Source organism: Copadichromis virginalis, linkage group LG19, assembly GCF_057382275.1.
Source record: "Copadichromis virginalis isolate Kocher_CV1m ecotype Utaka linkage group LG19, C_Virginalis_male_GT1.1, whole genome shotgun sequence".
Taxonomy (NCBI): Eukaryota; Metazoa; Chordata; class Actinopteri; order Cichliformes; family Cichlidae; genus Copadichromis; species Copadichromis virginalis.
Window position 1 is genome coordinate 14,549,956 of NC_140636.1, and position 22,196 is coordinate 14,572,151.

Genomic DNA, 22,196 nt, shown 5'->3' on the forward strand with positions numbered 1-22,196 from the left:
AGGAGGATGATCACAGTACAGAGTTTGTCTCCGGTGGTCCAAAACCCTATGCTTTAGCACAAAAAAGGGTAAGACTCAGGTTAAGTGTAAAGGTGTAACACTCAGTGCTGTTAACTCTAAAGTCGTTACCCCCGAATCATTGAAAGGCTTAGTCCGGGTATTTGTGGCCAACAGGGGATGCACATTTAGTTGCTGTGTCTGACACCATCAGGTCAGGTGGTCTATAACAAGGGAAGGTGCTGCCTGATTATACAACGCTCCCTCATGGATACTGAGCAGGATCAAGCCTTTGATGGAACGCTTCAGCACCCATTTAGTCTGGTTATTAGTGGGCTGAGTAATTGTAGAAAGACTTTCTTTGTCAAAAGCGTCATTGAAAATGCGTCCAGCATTATTTCAACCAAAACTGATAATATTGTTTACATCTACTCCTGCTGGCAGCCTTTAAACAGCTTCTCCAGATAAGAAAAATCACCTTTGTGAATGTTGTACCAGAATCTCTGCGTGACGATGACCTTTTACCTCCCGATAAGAGCAACTTGCACATTATCAACGATGTTACAGCTTCTAACAGCGTAGAACTTCAAAACATGTTCACACAATACGTTCATCAGAGGAACTTGGGCTGCATGTGTTTAGTTCAGAATTGGTTTAGGCAGGGAAAATCCAGTAGAACAATTTCACTGAACACTAGTTACTTAATTCTGTTTATTAACCCTACAGATAAATACCAAATCTCAATTTTAGGTAGACGGATGTTTCCACGTAGTACAAAATACTACTTAGAAGCTTTTAATGATGACACATCTACCTCATACAGGTATTTTCTAATAGATTATAAATCGAGAATGCCTGACTATTTAAGACTTGGAACCAAATTGTTATCAGACCGTCAAGTTGTTAAAGAGGTAAAAAAGGATGTCGTCTTCACGGATGTGGAAAAACTTTGCACTGCTGGAGGAGTTGTATAAATCCCTGCCTAGTGTATGGAGGAATATTATTAGTAATGCCTAACATGGATTTTATTAATGGGCTGTGTGAGATGGCTCTCAGTGCTTTGAAGGGTAACGTCCTGCTGACTGACCAACAGCAGACAGCAAAAAAAAAAAAAAAAAAAAAAGGGGGGGGGGGGGGATCAGGCTGGTTGCAGACAAAAAGGACAATTTTGAAAAAGATGAGATCCATCAACTAATCTGGAGGATTTTTGTTGCCGTTATTAGGGGCTGCCATACCCTTCATCACCAGTCTTACAGCAAAAGGTGAAAATGGAGCACACACAGAAAATGTTTTTGGTTCCACAGCAGCAGTTGGACATGTTAAACCATCAGCAGCAAAATGCAGCTTCCATCAGACATGTAGTGCAAAATGAGCTCAACAAAGCTATGGCTGAAGTGCTGCAGCTATCAGATTTGGAAGTATATGAGAAGGCTGAAAAGTATTCTGGTATTCTTCAGAGATGCCTTTCACTTGTGAGACAGGGCAAGAGTGGAAAAAATGTACTGACTCTCTTTGCCCGATGATGCTAATCAGGATGCGTCTGACTGTCAAGCTAATGTCGGCGGAGGTCGTGATGGTGGTGACAGACAAAAGGACATGTTCGTGGACAGAGATGGGCAGTAACGCGTTACTTGTAACGCGTTACTGTAATCCGATTACTTTTTTCAAGTAACGAGTAAAGTAAGGGATTACTATTGCAAAAACGGTAATTAGATTACCTTTACTTTCCCGTAGGAACGCTGCGTTACTGCGTTACTAAAACCGTGATTTTTTTGCGAGAATGTCTCACGACAGTGACGTAAGCGAGTGCGCCGTTAGTGACAACAGCTGTGTGCAGATCAACAGTGGATCATATATCGAGTACGGGAGAGAGTATGAGCGTGCAGCGTTTAAAGCGTGGAAGTACTGACCTTACTTTGAGTTTGATTCCATAAAAAGTGACAAAAACATTAGCGTCCGTTAGCATTGTGCGTGGGAAGAAAACATCTTTTTACAGCGAAAAAAACCCCTAAACTTCCAAGCAAGCTCCGAGTAGCTACGACGTAATGGGAAACTCACAGAGAAACTGCCGTATCCTTCCACTGACTGCTGTGGCACACCTGCACCAGGGTAAACCTCCGCCTACCCAACTCCTGCTTTACAGGTGAAAATAGAGCAACAGGACCGCTGAGTCTTTGACTTTATTTATTTTCTGCTGTGTTTTACTTGCATCTATTTGAAAGACTGAGTGTAAACACAAAAAATATATATTTTATGTGCTGGAATGTGCAGAAAATAGGTTTAAATATTAAACAAATTTCTTCCAGTCAGAGAATGTTGCATATAATAAAATTTTTGCTTGATGCATAAAGTTAAAAGATTAAAACTAATAAAACAAGTTAAAAAGAGACTTTTCCATTTGATTACATTTTGTATGATGGATTATGCAGAAAAAGTAGAATTGGGCTGAAAGATCTATCGCTTTATCACCTATTCAGGTTGTAAATCGTGTTTTTAAAAAGTAACTAAGTAATTAATTACTTTTGAAAATAAGTAATCAGTAAAGTAACGGGATTACTTTTTGGGGGGGGGGTAATCAGTAATTAGTTACTGATTACTCTTTTCAAGTAACTTGACCAACACTGTTCGTGGATGAGGTTTTATCATATATGCCAAAAATGCAGAGCTTATTTTAACAGCCCTCACCCGTGCATCGGGTGTTTCGTGAAATAATGGGGCGAGATTATTATTGACAAACAAGTAATCAGAGGTTCTCTTTCATAGCATTCGTTCCGTGTCTCACTATGGGAACGCCTCCTGTGTGACCTCATCAGAAGCTCAAATACCATTACGCCAGCCCTTAGAGGCTGACTAAGTGATCCCCATGTCAGGAGGGCTAGTGCTTCCCTATATAATAGGCTGACATAGCATCAGATGTCATTGAAAAACCTCTTCTCGCTTCTCACAGACGCCTGTAGACAACTGTGCTATTGGGTGCTAAAGCTAAACTGTCCACAGATTTGAGTGAACAACTCGGTCACCGAGCGTTTTGTTCCCAGCTTTTCAGTTGTCCACTAGCATACAAGCAGTAGCAATACTGTTCAGTAGCTAGTGCTGGTGTTAAGTAGCAATACTTTCCTAAAGCGAAGTAGCAACACTAATAAAGGTACCACTAGCTTCACCATCAGGTAGCAATACCCTTTGGCGCTAGCAGTTTCAGCTGTTAGGTAGCAATACCTGTAGAAAAGTAGCACTACTTTTCACCCCACACTAGCTGAGGAATAGCAATATTCTCCACACTCAGTGTCGGTCTCGCTAACGTGCGCAACCCTCTAGCTAGCCATGGCTATGACTGACAACGAAGTTGTAAAACATTGTCCTTGCGGCAAGAAGATTTCTGCCTGGGATACACACCCTGTGTGTGTGGCATGGCTAGGCTTATCACACGCTCAGGCTGCCTTGACACCCACACACAACTGTGTCCACTGCGCGGCTTTCCCATGCAAACTACTCCACCGCAGGCTAGCTCGCCAGGCTAACCTGTCGGGTGGTGACCCTTTGCTGTGTGAGGCTGCTTCAGCGCAAGGAGAAATTGAGATGCCCAATGATTTGGCCACAACACCAGGGCCGAGCTGGGCAGAGGAAGACCCTCAGCCCATTGCGACTGCTTTCCCGTCGCTGGAGGCACACGGAGAATGGGAGTTTTTTTTCCCCCCATGCTGGAGTCACCCGGGGAGGAGATGCTAACAAGGATGGAGATGAGTCGGCTGACTCGGAACTCCTGCTGTCTGACGACGACGAGGAAGATTCCACCTCCTTGGCTAGCATGAGCTGGGCTACAAAGCCCTCAGCTACCGGCGAGGTTGAAAAACCGACACCGCCGTCTCCCCTGGATCTCGACATGCAGGACATGTGCAAACGCGCAGCTGCTAGGCTCAACATCCCGTGGCCCGACATACAAATCGAGGTTGTAAAAGCTCGTTTTGACGGTAAGAAATTGCAGAAGGCGACAAAGACAGGGAAGCATGTGTTGCCTGTTTTCCCAGAACTACTCGATGACATAGCGGTGACGTGGCCGCTATCTCACAGCAAGAAACACCCCATCACAGGGAGCTCTCTGCTGGATTGTGAGGGGATGGAGTCTATCGGCCTCCACCAGATGCCACAAGTGGAGCCGTTGGTAGTGAGCCATCTTCACCCGAAGACGTCTCTGTCCTCATCGGCTCCATCCCTCCGCCCCAAAACAGACTGCTTCCAGTCTAGCCTCACAGATAAGTGCTACAAGGCAGCGGCTCTGTCAGTAAAAAAGTCCTGACACGTGCATCCAGGCAGTTTGCCGAGGGCGCTGTCGAGTGTTGTAAAACACATGAAAAAAATCAAACATGGTGAAAAACAGAGCAATGTCTGCCATAACGCAGCCCATGGAGACTCGAATTTCCACGGCTGTGATAATGTAGATGAGCCCGTCACCTCAGCCAGGAAGGTGGTCTCAGATGCCTATCTTTCGGGCTGGGGGGACACCCACGAAGGCAGAACAGTGAATGGGGAATGGGGCCCTCACATGCACTCCACCCACGTAAACTGTCTGGAACTGCTGGCAACACTTTCTCCCTTGGCTGAGAGGTCATCATGTTTTAGTGAGGTTGGACAATTCCACTGTTGTGGCCTACATCAACAGACAAGGGGGTCTGGGGTCCCCCAAGTTACACACACTGGCACACAGGCTGATTGTCTGGAAGCAGTGTTCACCTGCTGTCACTGAGAGCAGCTCATGTGCTAAGAATCTTGAACTTTGGAGCAGATCTTCTCTCCAGGGGCAACCCACTGTACGGAGACTGGAAGCTTCACCCAGAGGTGGTGAAGCAGATCTGGCTGCGATTCGGTCAGGCGACCGTGGACATGTATGCATCCAGGGAGAATGCTGTTTTACTCACTGCGCGATCAGAACGCTCCACTCGGGTTGGATGCTCTAACTCACGAGCAGTGTTGGGAAGGTTACTTTTAAAATGTATTCCAATACAGAATACATGCCCCAAAATGTATTCTGTAACGTATTCCGTTACGTTACTCAATGACAGTAACGTATTCTGAATACTTTGGATTACTTAATATATTATCATGCTTTTTACAACAACGTGAATGTACTATTGCTGTGTGATTTATTACTATTACTGAAGGTCCGCGACTTCGAACTGTAGTAAAGGGACCTCTGACTAATGTGGCGGGGTCCCTGTCGGCTCGTAGCCAAAAAATAGCTTTACTTTGTTGTGTGGGTCAACTTTTCTTGCGAGAGACAGAGAGAGGCGTTGAAAGACTGCTCCAATGGAACTTATTGTTTTCGGAGAAAAACACGAACACGGTGTACAGTCGAGTCTTAATAGCTTACTTACAACTGGGCTCGTCAGGCACTCTTCTTGGCTGAAGTGGTTATTATTATATTTACATGCTTCCAGCTCCCGTTTTTGCTCGATGACAACTCGTACCTTTCCACTCCCCTTTTTCTCCCTCCTCGCGCTCACAGACCCATAACGTGTATGGCAGTCCTTTCTCCCAGCAACACGGACTACACTGCCCATGATGCTACATTCTTTAGAGCTATGCTTGTAGCATTCTGCCTGTTAGCTTAGCACAACAACAAGGACAACAACAACGAAAAGGCGCTCTCTCACCCAGGAAACACACAGTCGCAGAGAGAGAGAGAGAGAGCGTCGCCCTGTAACCATGGCAACCGTAACGCTGCCGCCTGGAACAACAGCACGTAGCTGTCAAACAAAACCCAAACAGTCCTGACCCGCGACAAAATGAAACAGGAAAGTACCGCAGTGTAATCCATTTATTTCAACAAAGTAACTGTATTCTGAATACCACCTTTTTAAACGGTAACTGTAACGGAATACAGTTACTCATATTTTGTATTTTAAAGTCTGTCTGTGGGTGAACAAAGGCTTGTGTTGACTTTGTGGTGATGTATTCACTTTTGGTCTGCCTCAGTGTTCTGCATACAAGTTTTTTCCTTATGTACAAACAAGCTGACATGATACACGTCCCAAGTTTGATGGTTATTTGGCTGATTTTGGAGAGTAAAGATGAAAATAAGCAGCTTGTTAGATGTGTGTTTATAATGGGACTTTCCATTTGGAGTTGGGGCAGATGTCCATCTCGAAACAGGAATAAGAATAAAGAAAAGTTTCCTTTTGTGTTCTTGATGTTTGAGATCAGATTAGAAAACATGAAACATGAGGAAGCTTCAGTTTTCCTGTAAAGGATTCCTCTCTTATTGGCTTTATTTAGTGAGTTATATTTTGTGTGTGTTCACAGAATCACAACTGAATGTTAGATTAAGAACTGCAGTCAGACCCAAACCTGCCAGACAATCAGCTGATCTTCCTCAACGATCAGCACACCTGCTTCCACTTCCTGATCGGCCTTTATATCGCTGCTCCATCAGCATCCACCTTTTACCAGAGTGTCTCTAAAATACTTTCCCACCATTTCTGTGCTTTTCTAACTGATAAATAATTGGACAGTTGTTGTGAATGAGCCATATAAATAAAATTAAATTGAAACTGATTCAGTGAAATCTATTATCTTAAAAACAAATCAAACACACTTACACTAATGCTAATGTGTTTATAAACAGCATTTTATTATTAACATGGCTGATGGTTACAAACAGTTTATATCAGTTGTGTTGTAGTTCCTGATTCTGACCACTGGAGGGCAGTGAACACAAACTGTTTTATCATTTTACTAAATCACAAATAAAATACAAGTTCAGATAAAAACAGCAGCCATCATATCAGCTGATTACACACACAATGTGAAAAAGCATCACAGCAATGATTCAGCAGCTCCTCTACATTATAAACAGGTTTTATCTGTCAAACAGGATCAAATTTATTCTGATCACTGTGAAAGATAAATGTGCAGCTGACTGTGACTCAGTACATATATATTGTTTTGCCTTTTTTAAATATTGCAATGAGAGCGAGAGTGTGGAGCAGACACACATCAGGGTCAGAGGTCAAATCTAGGACTCTGCATTTAGCCACACATGAGGTCACCTGTTCAACCTGTGAGCTAAACTGGTGCCTGGATTCAGTCGTTTAGGAGAATTTACACACAGCACACAGTCACTAAGCTTCATTTGAGGTTTACTGACCCAGAGCTTTTTCAAACACCTTCTCAGCATCTTCAGCGAGCTCACTGAGGATAACATTCAGAACTTTATACGTTGTGATGAAAGAGAAACCCATGGCTACTGGGATTCCAATAAACGGAATAAATCTGGATACTTCCTCTGCTACAATTAATGTAGCTGTGCGTCCCACTTGGGTCATGACCTTCAAGAGGAGCTCTGTAGTTATTTCTGCTGCAGCCAGTGGTGAAATGATGACAGCCTGCAGATCAGCATATGGCACACCTGTTCTGTCAGAAAGTCTCTTCAGAGACGGGATATCGAGACCAAACGCAAAAACATAATCTGTGACGGCACCAACCAGAACAGCAACATCAACAGCAATAGAAAGACCAGGAAGTGGAACAGCTGCTCCAGCTGCAGACAGAGTGGCCAACCAATATAATCGGTGCTTGAAAGCTTCTTTCTTCTTCCTGATGATCTCTGGGTTGATGTTGGGCATGACGAACAGCAGAGCATCTCTCTTCTTTGAAGGAAGGTCTCTGTCTAAGGTCTGATGTAAGAGATTGAAGTCGTACAGGTGGAGCTCAAAGCTGGACACCAGGAACACCTGCGGAGACTCGAAGCCTAATCCTCCGAGTCCTGTTTCACAGAAGGAACATGTTAACATGATTACACACATAAAAACAAATAATGTAAAGTTAAGACCCAAATATTAAAGTGAATCCATAAAGTGCTCCCACTGAGCTGTAAGTGATCAGACACTCACTCTGAACGCAGTCGTCTCTGATTACTTTGAGAGTCCTCTCTGCACTGAAGTCTCTCTTTCTTCTCTCAGCATTTATATCGTTGTCAACCTTTGAGTGAACAAAGTAGAACTTTTTCTTCATCTTCTGTATCTCCTGAGCCAGTTTCACGTCATTTTCCATGAAGCGAGTGGCTGAGATGATGATGAAGAAGTCAAACTTCTCAAATCCAACAAGCTTCAGGTACTTCTTAGCTGGAAACTTGGTGGTGCCGATCCCAGGGAGATCCCACAACATAACATTGGGATGGTTTGGATGGGGGTACGGTGTGGCCTCTGAGGTGGTTTCTGTAACACCAGTAGGAGCAGCTCCCTCCTCATCATCACATAGTCCTCTGAAGGCATTAACAAAGGTGGATTTACCAGCCCCAGACTCTCCTGTGATGGCGATATTTAGTGGGATATTATGTTGTTGTTTTAAATTTTCTTGAATCTTTGCAGCTGCTGCAGCAGTGTCGTTGTTCTGCAGGGCTTCTTTAACTCCAGGAATGTCTTCCATATATAAGTCATCTGGGTCCTCCATGCTGATCCTTAAAAAAAGGAGAAAAAATGTGGAAAATTTGACTTTTTTCTTAAACTGCAGAATTTGTATTTAGCTACTTTAATTTGACATTTAAATTTAGTCATTCGTTATGATCGGATTAAACCAAAACCCGAAGTTCAATCTTTAAAGTTGATTTTCAGGTGGGATCCCAATTTTTGGAATATGTCTATTTTAAGTTTTGGGAGGCCACTGGAATAAAAAATAAAACTAGTTTAACATGTTGCTCCATGAGAAGCTGTGAGTGTATCATCAGTCATGTAGTGACTGTTCTTGTTTAAATGTGAGGCTTTTAGACATGAAACAGACCATAAACATGGATGTTAGAAGAAAACTAGTAAAGAACATGAATAAGACTGAAGGCGGGTCAGTGCTGATTCATATTAGCTCATAAAGCACAGTTACTGAGACGTCTGTAGATTATTCAGTATTTATTTCAGTGCGCTGTGCAATTTTTTTAATCCCATTTAAAGATCGCTCCAACGTAAATTAATGAACAAATCAGTTATTTCTTATTTCCACATTTTCTCCCATGATGCTCCTTTTATGGCCGATCATCTAACAAAGTGCTTAAAATTATAGTTTTGACCTTTGTTAAAAAGAAGAAGAAGAAGAAGTGTATATGTGGCTAATGAAGCGCATCGTGCACAGTTTCCATTGTAAATATTAACCACAGTGAAACGAGTAACGGCAATAAAAACACGTGCAGCTGAGCTGTGATGTCATTAAGTACACTGCAGCTCCAGCTGTGTGTCCTGGAAAGCCTGGACTCCCGAGTCAAACTGCGAAGTACGAACCAGGAAGTTCTAACTGAGCAAAGCTGTCTGATACTGAGGAACACTTCTTACGTGTCTGAGTCTTTAGAAAGAAGAGATCAATGAGAATATGGCAACAAAAACTAGCTGTGACACTTTTTAATTTCATTAACCGGTTATTTAAACGAACCTGCAGGTGTGCCTTCAGTCATTTTAGAATTTTAGAAAGTTTATGGTAACCTGCAATCATCTAAAAAAAAAATCTAAAAGTATTTATTCTCTTAGTTGGAGAGACTGAGACTATTAAAATCAGATTGTGTGTGTGCGTGTGTGTAAAGCTTCCGTATTCGTAGCTTAATTACAACCACAAACCCACAGATGTCCTGAAAGCAGTGTGTACGTGCTTTCTCTGTGACAGCAGAATGGAATCTGCTGCATTAATGACACAGAAACACGAGAACGACCCTCTAAACCAATCAAGAGCAGGGACACTTGACAGCAGCAAGAAGTTTGCAGAAAGTGTGATCACATGATGGAGGTTTACCTGCGTGCTGTTGGAGTGATGATAAGAGCTGTACCCAGCAGTGAGTCTGATGATGGATGGATCTGGTGGAAGTCAGTGTGCGTACTGGTCTCTGAACTCTGAACCTCCACCTATATGTGTGTCCTGTAGCTCCGCCCCCTGAAAACAGCAAAGCATGTCTGATCTTGGGTCCTTTCTGTAGCTGTGAGTGGTTAAGAAATGATCACCGCTCCAAAGACGAGCGTGCACAGGGCACTGTAAGCAGGATTCTGCAGAGACTTGAAACTTAAGTTAATAGTGAGATTTGAATTTATTCCTGGAGCCTGTGAACTGCCAGCTTTTTGTAACTGTGTTATTCATGTTCTTCATGAATTCAGTTTTAGCTCTGTAAATAATTTACTCAATCATTTCAAATCGATTTGTTAAAAGGCGGCTTTTCTGGGAGGTTTTGACCTTACTGTCATTTGTGCAAAATACCAGTGAACTGATGCCTGTTGACATCAGTAATGTAATCATTTATTTTTCTGAGTGTGTGTTATGTTCAGCAGCAGAGTGTCATTCACTCTGGGGGCTTTGGAGGAGGCCATGAACAAAGGTGGCAAAGACCGTCTGAGGGCTGGGCAGGCGGCCGATGATAAAGACAGTGGAGAAACCAGCGTGACGTCTGCCGTCCAGTCTAAGTGCTGGAAATCAGGGCCTCGATTCAGGCAACACCCTCAGGCTCAGACTCTGACAGCTGGAGCTGTGCAGGACCCTCTGGAGGCTTAATTGCTTTTTTATTTAAATGATCCAGACTGGCTCCAGGATAACTACTTTGTGTTAAATAACCACTGAGTAGTTAGTTTGACTGGGACTCCTCAGTAAATCTGTCTTTCTACCATCATCCACTGTGAAATATCCACTCTGATAAGTACTTTAGAGATGCTCCTCACCCTGTGGGCTCTACTATCTAACCAACTTGTAACAGGACTCCTGCTGAAGCTGACTTCCATCTCTCAGTGAAGAAAGTGTGCTGTATTGATGGTTTCAGCAGTGGCTTAGACTGATTATGTCCTATAATGTTGAAAAAGAAAGTTAATCATTGGGAAAACGTCAGTTAATGATGAACCGTAAGCGTAATTAGAGTTTCAGTATCAGCTACAGTAAACACTGAATGCTTAAAGCCTGGTTTTACAGCCAGCTGCATGAGTACAATGTAGAGTCTTATCATAGTTTCGATGACAGGGCGGTAACCATTCAGTCAGGTCACAGTGATATCTTCACTGACAAACTGCACCATCTACAGCAGATGAACTCAGACACTGCACTCAGTGAGTCTGGATGAAGAGAATTAAGAAGAATAATGTGTCATAAATGACTCTTCAGTCTTCATTCTGTTTTTGTTTTCACTTTGAGGCTGGAGGTGTTATTGACAGGATACAAAGCAGGTCTCCTCCTGCTGTGGCTGACCAACAAGGACATAATGACGTTTACATTTACTCCAGTTTTATTTATACAGCACCAACTCACGAAAAGCTCAGTGAAATTTATATTAAAAGATAAAGACCCTACAATGTTACAGAGAACACCTCAACAATCAGATGATGAGGAGCACTTTGGTACAGTGGGGAGGAAGAACTCCATTTTAACAGGAAGAGACTTCCAGCAGAACTAGAATCGGGGAGGATGAACTCTCTTCTGTGATTGGTTGCGGGAGGATGCAAAGGAGAGAAAAAAAGAACGCAGCACAAAATCGAAAATGGAGAAAAGAAAATCTAACAACAATTCAATTAAAGTTTTATTTATCCAGAAGAAGAAACACTCGGTGCATCATGGGAATCCCCCAGCAGCCTACAGCTATTCCAGCGTGTGAAAGACTCAGAGCCACACAGCGTTCTGTAACTGTTTCTTTCTTTTATTTAACGTTATGGCACACACAGTGCTTCCAGCTCGCCACCTCTGATTTCTCTGTGGCCATTTTTCCAGTTGTCTGCACGCCGGTCCTCGGCGTCATTAAAGAAGGAACAGAGTTCATCTATGTGATTCCTTCCACCTGACTCAACCTCCCTGGCACTGCCCCTTGAGCCCGCTGCACCACCCCTCCACTGCAGCAGAGCCAAAGACCACACCCCTGCTACACAGCGTAACTTCAGGGTCTCCTGATCCAGCCCTAACTATATGTGTGGTGGGGCGTGGCCTGCGGTGCCATGCAGGGAGGGCGGACGCACCTGCGCAGAATGGATGGATGCAGGATGGATGGATGGATGGAGGCAGGATGGATGGATGGAGGCAGGATGGATGGATGGATGGATGGAGGCAGGATGGATAGATGGAGGCAGGATGGATGGATATAAAGGCCACATTATTGTGTTGCTGTGTAAAGGTGGGAGAGGTTCCTCTGTTGTTTCTGAGGACATGAGACCTGCTGAGGCCTCTGATGCACTGATCAGCTGTAAGGATGCTGGTTTACAGCTGGATTCACTGCATATTCAATGATTTAGGAATTTTATTTCATACCCTTCTGTTTTAAATGTGTCACTTTATCACCTTTAACTATTTAAATCACACTGAGGTGTTCAGACCCAGAGCTTTTTTAAACACCTTCTGGGCGTCTTCAGCGAGCTGGTTGAGGATGAAATTCAAAAGTCTGTAAGTTGTGGTAAAAGAGAACACCATTGCCAGCGGGATTCCAACTATTGGAATGAATCTGGAAACTTCCTCCAGTGCCATAAATGTAGCTGCTCCTGCAATTTGGCTCAACACTTTCAGGAGGAGCTCTTTCGATATTTTCACCGCAGCCAGCGGAGAAACGATGACGGCACGCAGATCGGCGTATGACACGCCTGTGCTGGCAGACAGTCTCTGCAGAGACTTGATATCAAGACCAAACCCAAAGACGTAATCCGTGACAGCACCAACTAGCACCGCTATGTCAACAGCAATAGAAAGCCCAGGAACTGGAACAGCAGCTACAGCTGCAGACAGAGCGGACAACCAATACAATCGGCGCTTGAAAGTTTTTTTCTTCTTGTCGATGATCTCCAGGCTGATGTTGGGCATGGCGCGCAGCAGAGCATGTCTTTTGTGTTCAGGAAGGTCTCTGTCTAAGGTCTCATGTAAGAGAGAGAAGTCGTACAGGTGGAGCTCAAAGCTGGACACCAGGAACACCTGCGGAGCCTCAACGCCTAAATCTCTGAGTCCTGACACAGAAAAAACACACCGTATGATGATAAGATACAAAATAATAAAAACATCTAAAACTGCATTTTATCATTCAGCAGATTCAGTGAGCCGACTGACTTCATACATGTGTAAAGGATTTGAACTCATAGTGTAACTTGTAAGCCACCACATACAGACTGGAGTCGTGTTTTCATATTGGTGATTTTATAGCTTACTGTTGCAATATATTCCTTATTAAATAGTTATATTTTAAAATACACTGTGCCACTTTATGTGTAACATTTAAGCTACCGACTGCAACAAAAATGATTTTGACGTCTGTGACTAAAGCTCATCGAGAACTATCTTAATACAAAATCACCTGACAATATCAGACTGCAAGATCCTCCCAAACACTATAATAAGTATAATAAAGTTTCCTTATAACAAAGTTCATCTATCCAGCATCTGCCTGACTTCTTCAGCAGCTGTGTCACCATCATCAGGACAATCATCCTCCTCCTGTCTGGGCTGTACCTCATCTATCACCCCGGATGGTGATGTTCAAGCAGCTTTCTCTCAGTAAGCTTTGGTGAACAAACGTTTTTGGTATGAGATGATGAACACACAAATCAGTCTCACCTTGAATGCAGTTTTCCCTCATTTTCCTAAGAGTCTCCTCTTTGCTGAAGTTTCTCTTTCTTCTCTCGGCTCGTAAATCGTTGTCAATCTTTGATCGAACAAAGTAGAACTTCTTCTCCATCCTCTGAATCTCCTGAGCCAGTTTCACGTCATTTTCTCTGAAGCGATCGGCTGAGACGATGATGAAGAAGTCAAACTTCTCAAATCCAACAAGCTCCAGGTACTCTTCAGCTGGAAACTTGGTGGTGCCGATTCCAGGGAGATCCCATAAAGTAACCTTGGGATAGTTTGGATGGGGGTACGGTGTGACCTCTGAGGTGGTTTCTACAACACCGGTCAGGGCCGCTCCCTCCTCTCTGTTGTCCATGCCCCTGAAGGCATTAACAAAGGTGGATTTCCCAGAGCCAGATTCTCCTGTGATGGCGATATTCAGTGGAGTGTTCCTCTCCTTGTCCAGTAACTCCTTGATCTTTGTGATAGCCAGTGATTTGTCATTGTTCAGCAGAGCTTCTTTAATTTCTTCTCTCACAGTTTCAATTTCAAATTGGTTGTCTGTGCTTGTCTCTGATACCTGGAATGAAAAAAGAGGAACTTTAAACTTTGGGGCTTTTTTTCGGGTTCTTTTGCTTTATTTAATCTTAGATCATCATCACACAAAACATGACACACTCTGCTTAATATTCCACAGAGAATTGACTACAATAGCTTAGCATGCTGTGAACTGAGCCACTTTATTGTATTTTATTATATTCATGTGCATCGCACACCTTTAGGTCTGTCTGTGTTTACTTTTAATCTATTTTTGAGTCGAATTATATTGATACAAAATCAACTTACACTTTTTTAGTTTTAAAGCACCGAAGTATTGAAATTTATTCTAAAAACAAATTTCAATAACAGTTTATAAAAATTTCCCCAATCGAAAGAAAAAGTTCTCTGTAATTAAAAAGATTTTTTATGTATTTTATTTGAAATTACAGTGTTATTACTTACAAATACTTAAAGAAGGCACACTATAATAACAGGCAGCGAGTAATAATAATTATATAATAATTATAGCATATTATTAATATTGTAGTAATTTTAATTATGTAAGATTTCATGGTAATTTTGCACAAAAACAAACAACATTAGCGCGTCTTACATCGTATGTTGTGCTTTTGGGGCTTTAAGAAAATTGAGATGTTTATTATGATTCTGCTGAAAGACAGTGTCTTCATGTAGACACAGTTATATCAGATTTATAAACGGTGATGTCCCCACAACAGAGGTAAATATTTTCACCCATAAACTGTATAAGCCTCAATGTGAACCCCAGACTCGTCACATGGGTCATCTCACTGAGATTATCTGCTTCTGCTTCTTCTCTTCGTCTCTTCTTATGTTTCTAACATCATAGTTTTCTCTTTATTTGTAGAATCAAACGTGTTCAGGTCTGTTGCATGGTGTCACCCTGGCCTCTCTTATATGAATTTGCTCTTAGACTGATAAACCTTGGCTGATAACCTCCTTTGTTCGAGTGAATGTTGATGTTATGATGAGTGAGGGCAGATTAAGAAAAAAAGCCTTGAGTATGCTGATCAGACTCCAGTAAAGCTGTAGACAGAGTGGCTGACAGTACAATCTTACCTTGAAAGCTTCTTTCTTCTTGTTGATGATCTCGCGGCTGATACTGGGCGTGGCCAACAGCAGAGCATCTCTCTTGCTTTCAGGAAGGCCGCTCTCTAAGGCTTTGTGTAAGAGGGAGAAGTCATACTGGCGGAGCTGAAAGCTGGACACCAGGAAGACCTGCGGAGTCTTGATGCCTAATCCTGTGAGTCCTGCGTCAGAGAAGGAAAGAAACGTGCACGTGTGTGTCAGTGAGGGGCAGCCAATCAGCAGAAAGTTGGCCTAAAGCAGGGGTGTTAAACTCAAATACACAGTGGGCCAAAATTCAAAACTGAAACAAAGTCGCGGGCTAACGTTAATATTTATTGAAATATATTTATTCCTCCAGATATAAGAATGAATCTTTTCTAATGGACTCAAACACGTTTTGCTGAAAAACTGAATATGGAACAAGCAAAGCTTAATACTAAACAATATATATATTAGCTGTATAATACCAGTAGGCCAGCTCTAATAGTAATTTGGTATGGCTTCGCGGGCCAAATGTAATTAGGCTGCGGGCCAAATTTGGCCCACGGGCCAGAGTTTGACACCTATGGCCTAAAGGAAGGAGATTAACAGAGGATGAACTAAAGCAGTCCAGCATCCTGCAGCCACACAGTCATAAAACAAACAGAGTTTAACTGTCCAACTGTGGCCTGAACTCTCCAACAACTGCATCACCATCATTAAATCCAGAAACTGGTCTCACTCTTATAAATGATCTCATGTGACACTCACCTTGAATGCAGTCTTGTCTGATTTGTGAAAGAGTCTTCTCCACCTTAAACTCTCTCTGACTTCTTTCTTCAGCTCGTAAATCGATGTCAATCTTTGAGCGAACAAAGTAGAACTTCTTCTCCATCCTCTGAATCTCCTGAGCCAGTTTCACGTCATTTTCTCTGAAGCGAACGGCTGAGATGATGATGAAGAAGTCAAACTTCTCAAATCCAACAAGCTCCAGGTACTCTTCAGCTGGAAACTTGGTGGTGCCGATTCCAGGGAGATCCCAAAAAGTAACATTGGGATAGTTTGGATGGGGGTACGGTGCGACCTCTGAGGTGGTTTCTGTAACACCAGTAGGAGCAGCTCCCTCGTCACCATCGGACAGGTCTCTGAGAGCGTTAACAAAGGTGGATTTCCCAGAGCCAGATTCTCCTGTGATGGCGATATTTAGTTGGGTGTTGTTGTCCTGTAGTGACTCCATGATCTTTCCAACATCTGATGGTCTGTCGGTGTGTTGCAGAGCTTTCTTCATTTCTCTTGTAACTGATTCACGCTCAGGCTGAAGACTCACGCTGGTCCCTGATGGCTGTAGAGAAGAAACTACCCGTGTTACATTTTTGTTTTCTACAAACAGTCTAATGTAAAGACTGAAGACTGTTTCAGTGAAACATGATTTAAACTTTGTGTTTTTCCTTATTTTATTAAAACTATAATTTCCAATCTCTGTTAATCACAATATTATTTCCTTTGATCTGACAGGTGATGTAAAATAGTTTTGTGATCAGATTGTTTCGTATTTGTGTGTGGATTGAAGCACGCGCTTGTGAGTCCTCAACAGTTACACACAAATGATTGTACACATCGTACCTATTTGAGACAAACACGACATGTTCAGAGTAAGAACAGGTGAGATGATATCACAGTCTGTGAGGCAGACCGTGTGGAGATGAGAGAGGAGGCACAGACACACGGCGATGAGGTGGGTATTAACGAAAGGCGAGTCTTTACGTTGGCTAAACAGAAATACTACAAAGCAACAACGACGAGGGGGACGGAAAAGCTAAACTAAAGAACATGAGGAAAATATAAAACATTACAAAAGCCTGAAACTAGGAACACAGAACCTGAGACATGGAAACATCGACAGAGGAAAGCAGAGGATGAAGAACAGATGAACCAGCAATAAACAAAGTAGACATAGGGCCACAGAGAAGCAAAACTCAATACACTGAACGCAGGACAGGGACTATCACAATAAAACAGGAAGCATGAGACTTTCAGCATGACACAGTCTAGACACTGAGACATGGAAACATGAGGCGAGGCACAGAGACAGAACAGAAACCAGGAACAATAAATATAATACAACAGAAAACCATCATTCAAAGAGTAAAACGTAAACTGACCGAGGACCGTCACAGTAGATTCTGCAGACAGAACTTGGAAAGTTGATGGAGGTTTACCTGCGTGCTGTGCTGATGAGAAGTACTGCATGCAGCAGTGAGTCTGATGGTGGAGGTCAGTCTGTTATAGAGCTTTAGAGTGAACTCTGTTCCCACCTGTACATGTGACCTGTAGCTCCGCCCCCTGAAAACAGCTCACGATGATCTTTGGTCGTCTCTGTAGCTGTCAGCGGTTCTAAAATGATCACTGTTCTAAAACAAACATACAAACATACTGCAAACACGATCCTGCAGGGCCTGAAACACTGAAAGTGACCTGTTAGATGCTGATGGATGAGCAGCAGCTACAGGTGGAGCACAAAGAGCTGCAGAGTGACGCTGCTCATGTCAAACAGCAGAGGCCTCCTCCTGTGCTCTTCATTCCTCAGTACAACTTTGTTCACTTTCTGATGAAGAGCAGCTTCATCACAAAGTGAACAAAGTTGGAACTTTTGTGTTAGACTTGAGTTAGACACTGAATTTATTCTTTACCAACATAAAGGTATAGACCATCACGCTGCACTCAGCTAATGATTAACAATTAATAACTCCAGTAAAACCAGGTTTTACAGCCATCTGTGTAAAGGCCATTTAGATACTTATCATAGCTTGTAGAGTGTCAGACCAACATCTATATGACAGCTGTATCACAGACAAACAGCACCACAAGCAGGGCAGAAGCATATTTACACAGAGCACCCAACAACGCTGCTCAACAACGCTGAGTGCAGGGAGTTTGAGTAAATAGGAATGACTTGTCCATAAATAAGTCACGTCCACTCTGAGGCTGGAGGATACAGAGTGTCTCCTCCGTCTATCGCTGACCAACAAGGACACATTTAATGACATTTACATTTGATTCAGTTTGATTTCACGAGCTGAGACCACATCCTCGTTTAGATTTGACCGTGACTGATAGAGAAACAGGAATTGAGAAAACAATTTGGGGAAGGCCATCACTCCTCATGGCCAGGCAGGTGTCAGTTCAGACCTGTTGTTTACCTGCCAGACAATCACCTGATCTTCCTCAGCTTTGCTGCAACATCTTCCTCCTTCTACTGGATTCTGCTTCGTTACCTCTTTGTGTTACTACAGAGTCGATATTCGGTTGCACAGCATTGCCGTTTTAACCCAACTTCGTGTGGTTGTGGTTACACCTATTCAGGCATGTGAAGATTATATGTCACACTGATCAATTTTTACTGTACTCTTGACGTTATGGTGGCAAGATTATATTTAGTACAAATTCAATAGCAGTGGCCACGATAATTACATCCACCTGTATTAAGAACATTGTCAAGTCAAGTCAAGTCAACTTTATTTGTCAATTCTGCCACATGTACAGGACATACACAGAATAGAAATTGCGTTACTCTCAAACCCTAGTGATTAGAAAAATGCAAATAAAATAATTAAAAAGTAAAAATTTAAATAAGTACAATACAATTTTACGTATAACAAAAAAAAAAGCTATGCAATATACAATATACAATATTCAAGTAAGAAGGCATAGTGGTGCAAAATAGGCAAATAGTGCAAATGGAGATTTAGTAGTGTACGGTAAGAGATTGGTGTAACTTTGTGCTGCACATTTGGGGGGGGGGGGGGGGGGGGGTCAAGATCTCTGTCTAAATAATTAAGTAAATTTGGGTAAATTCCCAGATGATTAAACATGCAACTATTTTGCTGGTAATACCTGAAATGAGTAAAGAAGATCAACAGCCTAATTATGCGAGATAATTCATTATTTTATTGGGGGAGTTATATTGGTTGGGTCTGATTATTGGGGGGGTCATAACCCCCCCGTAACCCCTCTGGAATGAGTTAAAGGACTGTTCCACTGTTTAATTAAACAGTTTTGCCATCATGTGCTATTTAAGGTCTACAGTGGCCTCTTGTGGACATTTTGAGTTATTGCTGGTGCCAACAAATTGACGCTGGTGTGACTGTTTCTGTAGTGATCTATGACTCCGTTGACTCCATTCAACTATCGCTGCACTGAATTAAGACTGGAAAGAACTTGGATGTAACCAGTGCTTCTGTGGGACTTTATTAAAGACAATTCAACTCCTGAACTGCCCAGTTAGACCAGACCTGCTTACCCCAGTACTCCAGCATGTTGGTGCTGTCACACACATTATGTACTTGGTCTTAATGTCTCATTTCTGCAGAGACTCTCTGACAGCATGTTGTGCTGTTCACCACTGTCTGCATCAAAAAACCTCCTGAAGGCCCCACAGCTGCACTGACGGCAGCAGAGGAAGCACACAGTGACTGCAGCATCAGTGGCCCTCTCTTTCACAGCAACCTACAAAGACTTTATGATCATCATGCCTCCTGATGATGTTCAGGAAGTGCTTTTAAAAAGTTCTGGATCTGAACACCTCAGTGCAGTGATCAGTGTATCAGAGGCCTCGGCATCATTCTCTCTGATCAGCCCAGAAACAACAGAGTCAATCCCAGTTTTGAAATCCATCTTCCGGGAATCTGTACACTCAAGTTTCAGCTGATGAGTACCTGCTGAAAAAGTCTTTTGTGTCTCAGAGACGACAGCGATGTCAGTCCTGAGGTAAGAATGAGAGAGTTCAGTACAAAATCAGAGAGGTGCGTTCAAGGTGAGCTTCTCATCTGTTCACTTGTATCTGTGTGTGATCAATATTTGGACTTAAGTGTAAAAATATTCACACTTAAGTTTAAATGTCTTCAATATAATATCTATTTATATATAATCGACCATTAAAAAGCATCTCTTGTATAACAGGTGCAGGTCGTGGACTCCTGCATTGAGTTTATTTCAGCCCCAGAGGTTGGCACTCTGACTCTTTTTGGGCTCATGCTGCTGCTGTGGAGGTCAGAGTGCGCGACACGAGGAAGCTGATGGCTTCACACTCAGTCATGAACTGTCCAAAGAGAGTTTCTTTGGCTCTCGGAGCAGGCGGACGCATCTTTCCCCTCTCTCTCCCTTATCGTCCCTGCTGCTGCTTCTATGTGTTCGTCTAGTCTCGTCTAACTCTAACCCTCAAAGAGTTTCTCAGTCTTGTTCTTTAAAACCTAAAGAATTATGGATTTGATCAACTGGTCCCGTAACGGAATTGACAGCTTCCTGGGCTTGGGAGAGCCCGATTGTCCTGCGGAGACGTTTGCTGCCGGATACTCGATGCTCAGTTGGGTCGTGTGTCTGGTGACACTCTCGATGGAAGACATTGAACGACATCTACCAATTTGGAACCACAATAACAGAGTTCTGGCTGAACGGAGCTGGCTCAGACCCGGCTTATCGAAGAACAAGCAGCGGCTACAGCTGTTTGAAATCCCACAAGGCTGCCCGACATGATAGACGATTGGCTGTGAGTACTCAGACTGTGTTTTGAACGCCATATGGATACGATTGAGATATTGAGATAACTGGTGACCAGTGACGAACATTAGGCCAACTGTGGAAATTGGATGCAGTTGTTCGCACTAAACCCAAACATTCACCATCTTCACTCATGCAGCTATCCCACTGGCGCCAGCTGAAGGCCTGCCAAGGTGGAAGCTGATTGGAACAACAAACTTTCATATTTTTTAATTAGCATTAAAAGTTGCACTTCCTGTAGCATCCACCGGAGGCTCCAGCAGTGAGTCAGTCCCACAGTTTAAACTTCACAGCAGAAAGAAACACGTTCAGTCTGATTTAAAAAAGAAAAACCTGATTTGGTCTCTGTAGATAATTTCTACCTTTATGACACATGTTTGTTTATTTTTTTAAAGTCATCTGTTTAAAGTTCAACTTTATTGTAAAGTTTCAAACAGATAAAAATTACAGTTGGTGATGGTGCCTACTTCCATCTTTTATATACAGTCTATGATAGGCGCACAGAGAGAGAATAACAATAAAATATGATTTTATTTGAACTGTTAAAGTCTGAGGTGCAGTCTTGTGTTTTCTTTTTGGGGATCTCTTATTGGTTCACCTTTCTTCTACCTGATTGCGCGCACCCGGTGTGGGCACGTCCGTGCGCTCGCGGTAACCCGCTCTGCAGGTTCGCCCGGAGAGTCAGTGCCTGAGTGCTCCTGCAGCGAGCAGCTGTGCTCCTGCTCACACAGCGGACACCATGAGTAAGTCCAGCACGCTCAAAGTCCGGAAACTATTCAGCCTCAAATCACCGGAGAAGGAGAAGAAGGAGCTGAAGAGGTCGGGGTCCCTCAAAGATGTAGTGGGTGCAGGGACCAACCCCGCGGACATCCCGGGGGGGCTACCCTGGAGCCCCGGCTCTCTCAGCCCGGGAGACAACCCGACTCTACCCGGGGACTCTTCACTCAATTCCCAGAAAGAAAAGAAGAAACGGCGGCTGCTGCCGTTCAAGCTGAAACGGAAGAAATCCAAAGACAAAGACCGAGGAGGAGGAGGAGGAGGAGGAGAGGTGTTCTTCCCTGACACCGATGAGCTGGAGAGCTTCAGCAGCTACAAGTAAGACAGGAACTTTCACTGAAGTTATTCTGAGCGTTCAGACTTCAGCTGTAAGCGGAGGTCACACAGTCCGCAGTGATGCAGCTTTGAACGCGCGCTGATGCAGGTCACAGTGCCAGACAGTGTTCTGTTTAGCCCACATGTGGCACACACGGGAGCTCCTTACCCGGGTTAGATTTGCACTGTCCCACATCCATGTTTGTTTTTGTTTTTCGTTATTTCACAGATTCACGTGTTTATATTATGATCATGTTTGTGCTTTCCAAAATAACAGACATGTCTCTGTCCCACATCTGCATCTTTGGACACATTTGGGTCAAACGTAGTGGAGATTAGGCCAAAGTATGTCTGTTATCTGGCATCTGTCTCTTTAATGTTTTTAGATTTGCTCACATTTAGACTAATTT

The 22,196-nt window shown here is 43.1% G+C and overlaps 3 protein-coding genes across 3 annotated transcripts in view; 1 reads left to right on the forward strand and 2 right to left on the reverse strand.

Moving 5' to 3' along the window:
- Positions 1–6,601: 6,601 nt before the first annotated feature.
- On the reverse strand, positions 6,602–9,816 carry LOC146685777 (interferon-inducible GTPase 5-like). The gene is made up of 3 exons (XM_085442226.1): positions 9,760–9,816; positions 7,884–8,449; positions 6,602–7,756 (listed from the first exon to the last, which is right to left on the reverse strand). The coding sequence occupies exons 2-3, from the start codon at positions 8,440–8,442 to the stop codon at positions 7,131–7,133; spliced, it is 1,185 nt and encodes a 394-aa protein (XP_085298352.1). The 5' UTR covers positions 8,443–8,449; positions 9,760–9,816; the 3' UTR covers positions 6,602–7,130.
- A 1,400-nt stretch (positions 9,817–11,216) lies between these two features.
- LOC146685778 (interferon-inducible GTPase 5-like) lies at positions 11,217–20,540 on the reverse strand. The gene is made up of 6 exons (XM_085442440.1): positions 20,434–20,540; positions 17,358–17,481; positions 15,910–16,480; positions 15,151–15,341; positions 13,522–14,092; positions 11,217–12,917 (listed from the first exon to the last, which is right to left on the reverse strand). The coding sequence occupies exons 1-6, from the start codon at positions 20,538–20,540 to the stop codon at positions 12,280–12,282; spliced, it is 2,202 nt and encodes a 733-aa protein (XP_085298566.1). The 3' UTR covers positions 11,217–12,279.
- An 853-nt stretch (positions 20,541–21,393) lies between these two features.
- Positions 21,394–22,196, forward strand: part of LOC146685779 (uncharacterized) — a 55,109-nt gene continuing 54,306 nt past the window's right edge. Inside the window, exon 1 of the mRNA XM_085441687.1 lies at positions 21,394–21,789. Coding sequence (XP_085297813.1) covers positions 21,434–21,789 — 356 coding nt within the window. The 5' untranslated portion in view covers positions 21,394–21,433. The remainder of the gene's footprint in view (positions 21,790–22,196) is intronic.